Source organism: Centruroides sculpturatus, unplaced genomic scaffold, assembly GCF_000671375.1.
Source record: "Centruroides sculpturatus isolate CEXI.00-Female unplaced genomic scaffold, Cexi_2.0 scaffold364, whole genome shotgun sequence".
Taxonomy (NCBI): Eukaryota; Metazoa; Arthropoda; class Arachnida; order Scorpiones; family Buthidae; genus Centruroides; species Centruroides sculpturatus.
The window spans coordinates 283,908-289,940 of NW_019384799.1; the positions used below are offsets into that span (position 1 = coordinate 283,908).

The 6,033-nt window shown below is 31.7% G+C and overlaps 1 protein-coding gene across 1 annotated transcript in view; it reads right to left on the reverse strand.

The window, feature by feature from the left end:
* The window catches only part of LOC111629515 (ADP-ribosylation factor-like protein 8B), a 34,786-nt gene that overhangs the window by 5,932 nt on the left and 22,821 nt on the right, over positions 1-6,033 (reverse strand). The window contains exon 5 of the mRNA XM_023373433.1: positions 1,143-1,213. Within this exon, the coding sequence (XP_023229201.1) occupies positions 1,143-1,213 (71 nt within the window). The remainder of the gene's footprint in view (positions 1-1,142; positions 1,214-6,033) is intronic.

A 6,033-nucleotide genomic window follows, 5' to 3' on the forward strand; every position in this document is an offset into this window, starting at 1 on the left:
AAGTATATTATATAAAATCACAGAAGTCATTTCAATACATGCATAAATTACATTTCCTAAAAATAAATAATTATAATTAACAATAAAGAAAATTTAAATTATTCTACAATAATTTCTAAGAAAATTTAATGGGATATTTGTTGTGATAAATCTTCAGCAATTTTTTCAAAATTTGGTTCCCACATTGTTAGAGATTATAATTGTGTACTGACATTGAAAGTAATGGCTGCGAATTTATAATGCGCAGAACAATACATGAATCTTTCAATTTTTGTAACAAATGTAACGTCTAAATTTGCTAAATATCAAGTAATGCGCGCATGCAGTGACACGTATTTCATGGTGGGGGTACGATCCAGGCCTCATTATTCCTAATATCAGTAGTCCAGTAAAAACACAAAAAGCCCCAATCTTATCAAGCAATAATTATAGAATATTTAGCATAAAGGGGATGAAGATTCAGGACTACTCATTGGTATTGCGCGAGTATGAAGAACAGTAGAGAAAAGGTAATTAAGGGAAGAGGCGAAGGGAAAAAATAAAGCGAGATAGGAAAGGGGATGAAAAGTATAATTATAGAATAGAAAAAATATTTTTTCTCTATTCTAAAATTAATGCTCGGTTAAACCGTAATTTTACTAGACTACAGGTTCACTCGGCACTAACGGCATAAATAGACAGGCAAATCAAATGGACAAACAAGTTGTTTAGACTGTTAAAAGGGAAATTGGTGTTTACACTGGGATATTTTAAAGCAAGTTTTTGTTGTTTCTTGTGTTAATAATTTACAGCAAATTGATTAACATACGCCATTTTATAATGAAAGTTAGATGTACCCCTTCGATTTACGCTTGTACCCCGGTTGAGAACCACCGACATAAGACAAACACCATTTAAATTTATATTATATACAATGCACTCTTGCTAATCAAAATAATTTTATTTGTTTTTCTGTTAAGTATTCCCATCAAAAACAAAAAAACTTTTGAATTAGTTTTTAAAAACATGTCAAATTTTTTGTATGTATTCTTTTTTGACATGCTTTTCCTTATATATAATCTTGCTAATCCAAATCACCACATACAATAATTAGTTCAAATTAGTGAGATTGCACTATAAAAACATTTAAACATCATTCTTACCTAAGTTATTTTTTTCCTTGCAGGATATCGAATAACAACAAACTTCCCTATCTCGAATAGCAGAAAGATTCCTAATTAAAAAATGCATTTTATAAACATTAAAATCTTAAAATCATCAGAACAATTAATTTAATATTAAAATTAAATTTATATTACAAGTTAATTTTTCTTTTAACAACTCTAACAAATTTTAGGATTAATTTAAATTTAAATTTAATAAACTTACATTTAATTAAGATTAAAATTAAGAATGATTGGTTTATGGAGATACAGGCCATCAGGATACTGTGACAGTAGTTATAAATCAGACAGCAGTAGTTGTGCTATGTGAACCCAAATTGATTCAAAGTTAACAGGAGGATCAGACAAGGCTGTCTTTGCGTCCTCTTACTTTATTTGATATCATTTCCAACAAAATAATGGAGTTTTTAACCACAATTATGACACAAAAATCAGTGGCCAATGATTAAATGCCCTAAACTTTACAATTGATCAGGCTGCTGTATTGAGAAGTAATAATGGATTTGTTAAAATCACTGACAACACAAATAATACATCCAAAATTTAATGGTATGAAAATCAACTATAATAAAACCAAGACAATAGTGATAAGTAGAGGGAATGCTAATTTAGATATTAAGACTGAAGCTGACCAATAGAACAAGTTTCAATACTTTCAATACTTATGACAATTATTTACAGATCATAATGCCCAAAAAAAAATAAAAAAAATTCCTAAGCAAAGAAAAAGTAAAACAAACAAAAAGTCTTTATTGGTAAACACCAAATACTAACCTTAAATCAAATTGATGTACAACTGAGGAAAAGAATGTTGAAGGTGTTTATCTAGTCCTTTCCCCTCTCTGCAGCTAAAACATGGATTCTGCTCAAAAGGGTCAAAACATTAAAACATTCTTTGAGTTTTTAAGATATGGTATTGGAAAAAATGCTGAAAGTGAAATGGTCAGAACAAATAAGCAATGAAAAGCTAATACATGCATTTGGAAAAGATTGAAGCATTGTACAGTCCATTAAAAAAACCAAGATCAGATGACTGACTGGGCTATTGCCTTTGACATAACCTAAGGAAAAAGATAGTTGAATGACACAACTAAGAAAAGAAAGGATAAAAATAGACAGATAATCTTTTTTATTTTAACGTTTATGTATGGGCATAAATTTTACAATCCACAGAGATATGATTTTTTCATTAATAAAAACAATTTGTCTATGAATTGAAACTATCATTATGTTTACATTTTCAAATTTATCAATATAAAAACAGAAAAATTTATAAATTTGTGTTTTTTACAGCTTTAGTAAATGCTATAAAATTGTATCATCATTTTAGCTCCATATTTTAAAATAAATTTTAAATAAAAAGAATCATGCAAATATTCTGTATAACAAAAAGTAAAAAGTTATTGTAAATTACAGTATATATCAATAAGTCAATCAAGATCTTTAATTCAAAGCTCAGTGGAAGCAGAATTTGGCATTTCTATTTTCCAAATATTGGCAATTTTTTTTCAGGCTTAAAAAGTTTTATTTATATGTCACAATTTATTATAAATTATAACAAGTAGAAAAATTGATAAGTCAAGGTTTAATTAACTTGATGATTCAAAATTGAAAGAGCATATCATCATTAGATAGACAATTTATGTTATGTTTAATTAAGATATAATTAAATTTATATTTAATTTTTTTATTAGTATATTAATAAAATATATATTCTTTGTTGAGGAATATGTAGTTTCTTAGTCTATAACAAAGTGATGTACTTCTTTATACAATACAAATCATAATGCCAATCACTTATATCTTTGATTATAGTTATTCTACTTATTGTCAGCTTTGAGAAAATATTCTGCTTGTTAAAAATATCAGACCAAATTAAGTGTTGAAATTATTTTAATATAATGTTACTAAAGGAGCAATTAGATCAATTACAAAATAGGAAATAAACAAAAAACTAAATAAAAATTATAATCAAACTATGTACACTTTTTAATTTTATAAAAAAATTATTTTAGGGTCTGATTAGTAACAAAAAGAAAAAGAAAACTGATAAATAGCACTTATGCATTCTTTACATTTCTATTATACACACCTTACACATTAAGTCAACATTTCACTAATAGTTTCAATATTCTTATTATCAATGGTATATCTTTATTTATACTGTAAAAGAAAAACAATATAATTTTTGAAAAATTGGAAGAACTTTAAGAACAGAATACCCAAATGGCATGCCTATTGTTTCTCAAACTTCACCTTCTGGTAACCTGTTTAATAAATTTTAATATGCAATTTGCATAGTTTGTGTAGTTTGCTGTCAACATATTTGCCTAGATCCATAGTGATCTGTAGACCACACACACTGTTGAGAAATTTGCTGTCCAAATTATCTCAACTACCTGAACATAAAAATTTCTACTATTCAGCACTATACACTGCAAAAATTTCCAATGGTTTCAGATAAGGAAATCAGCTAAGTATTCACAAAATGATTTGATTGATGGGTAAAAGCAATATAACACCTGAAAATCTGGCAAGGAGGGGGTGCCTCCAGGAAGAGTTTCTACAGGAAACTGACTATTTAGAATTTGTGAAGAAACCTGGAAAAACTCCATTAAGGCATCCTGTTGGTGAGATGCAAACCTGCAACCAATTACCAGTGTTTTATCCACTAAGTCATTGATGGGCTAAATGCATAAGAAAGCCAGTATTAATTACCAGGGCTAGACCCAGCTTGTGTTATTTTAAAATTTCAAGTAATTTTAAAACATTACAATGTTTTAATGAAATTATTTGAATTGTAGATGTATGTAATTTTTCCTATTAACTTTAGTTAAAATAATTTAACTTAAATAATTAGTGTTGCAACAAATAGTATATTTGGCATCAGGCCGAATACGCCAGGAGCATGGCCGAATAGCCAAATATTCGGCCAAACTATTCGGCTTGATTAAAGCACACATGAAAATTGGCACGCAAAGCACATTATGGCAAGAACCCTGCTCTCTATTGGCCCACTGTCACTACGCTTCGTCAATCGCATTAATTCTTGACCGTTGTAGCGGACAGACAAGAACGTCATGGCAGTACTGTATGTGATAAATGATATCAAATATGGATAACAATGAAATGACCTACACGTGTAAATAACGGAAAAGGAACAGAGAAGGGTTGTGAAGTGAAAATAAATATAAAATTGAGTTGATAACATAATCGAACAATTCGAGGCAGCTTATTCACACGAAATTCGCAGTTGTCAATGCCAAACAATTGTTGTGATAGGCTTCTGAACGGAAAGCTAAATGCTCGTAATGAAAGTCACTTAGCGTGCATGGGCGAAAGCCTGGGGCCATTCAGGCTACCAAGCTGTCTCGAATCTGTGAAATCATAACTGTGACTTATACCAACATCCTATCTGTCTCTTTTCTCCATTATCACAAGGCTTTGAATCACGTAATTATAAAATGGGAAATCCATGACGGAAAAGTGACGAATTGAAAGTTTCGTGAGCGCGTATTATGATGTATGCATAGGCATACGTGGACTAGAGCAATAGAGGAAAGAGAAAGCGAAGAGCAAAGACGAGCGCTTAAAAAAAAAAAGGATAGGCAGGATCAGACCCTCAGATGTGTGCGACGATTCTCAAACAAATAGGTGTGTACGTGTGCTGATATTTGTAATTATAAATTGTGAATACGTGTGACTAATATTAATTTCCTTTTTATTTTGTGCATGTTATAAGTTATAAATAAATACAAACAAACAACACTAACCCGATAACATTAAATCTAAATATCTACTAATTTACTGAGTTTTTGTTATTTCTTACTTCTGTTTTTAAGTATTTGGCCGAATAGTGATTAAATATTCGGCCGAATATCAAAAAATAGGTCGAATACCAAATAGTAACCGAATATTCGTTACATCACTATAAATAATATAAAGAAATGTTTTGGAAGTTAGACAAAACAGTGATGATGGGAAAATAATTTCAATAATATGAAAATTTTCCATTTTATAATATTTTTTGGTGTTCATTACTTGAAGTTCATCCTTAACTGAAATTTTTGAGCATTATACAAATTCATTCTGAAGTCATGATCATAAATAAATTTTGCATTTTTGGATGTCAAAAAGTCTTACTGTCTGTACTAATGTGAGGCCTGCCGATTAGGGGTGAGGTGTTTTCGACAGCCGAGCGGTCAATTCTGTCGTGTGGGCGCGGAATGACTCACCGAGACAGGTTTACCATATAAAACCGTTTAATAATATACATAAATCGTTCTTACAACAATCTACTGTGAGCAAGCGACTATCCCACGATGGGTTTTGTCACAGTTCCTAAAACTCGGACAGTTCGAATGTTCGATTGGTCCTTGGGAAGCTTTCGGCACTGTGGACGCAGAGAACGATGGCTCCGGGGCATGCACCAACACTTGTAGTGATGTCCTCAGTTGACAAGTCGAACCTCGACGATTCTGGACGTGACCTCGGCGATCCTAGAGTGGACGGGTTGGCGAAACCAGTTCCTAGGTCGTCGGAAGAGCCTTCGTTGCGTCTCGGTCGGGAGCACCAAATCCCGACAGGTGAGCACTACACACCAAAACCCAAGACTCTGTAAAGTTCCCGAAAACGCGGTTTTATCGATTTTTCCACCGCGGTCGCCTCTCCATTGGTCTCTCCTCGTCACATGGTGACAATTCGAAACTCCAGGCAGGGCGCGGGAGAGGTCAACGTCGCGTCGGAACACGACTCCTCTCCAACCTCGTTTTCCTCGACTTTACTCTATCTATTGTTTAAAATCTTTTAACAAGACAAAAGGTTCATTGTTTAAATCCGATCTTTAAGTTCGCTCTTTCGCACTACGAAA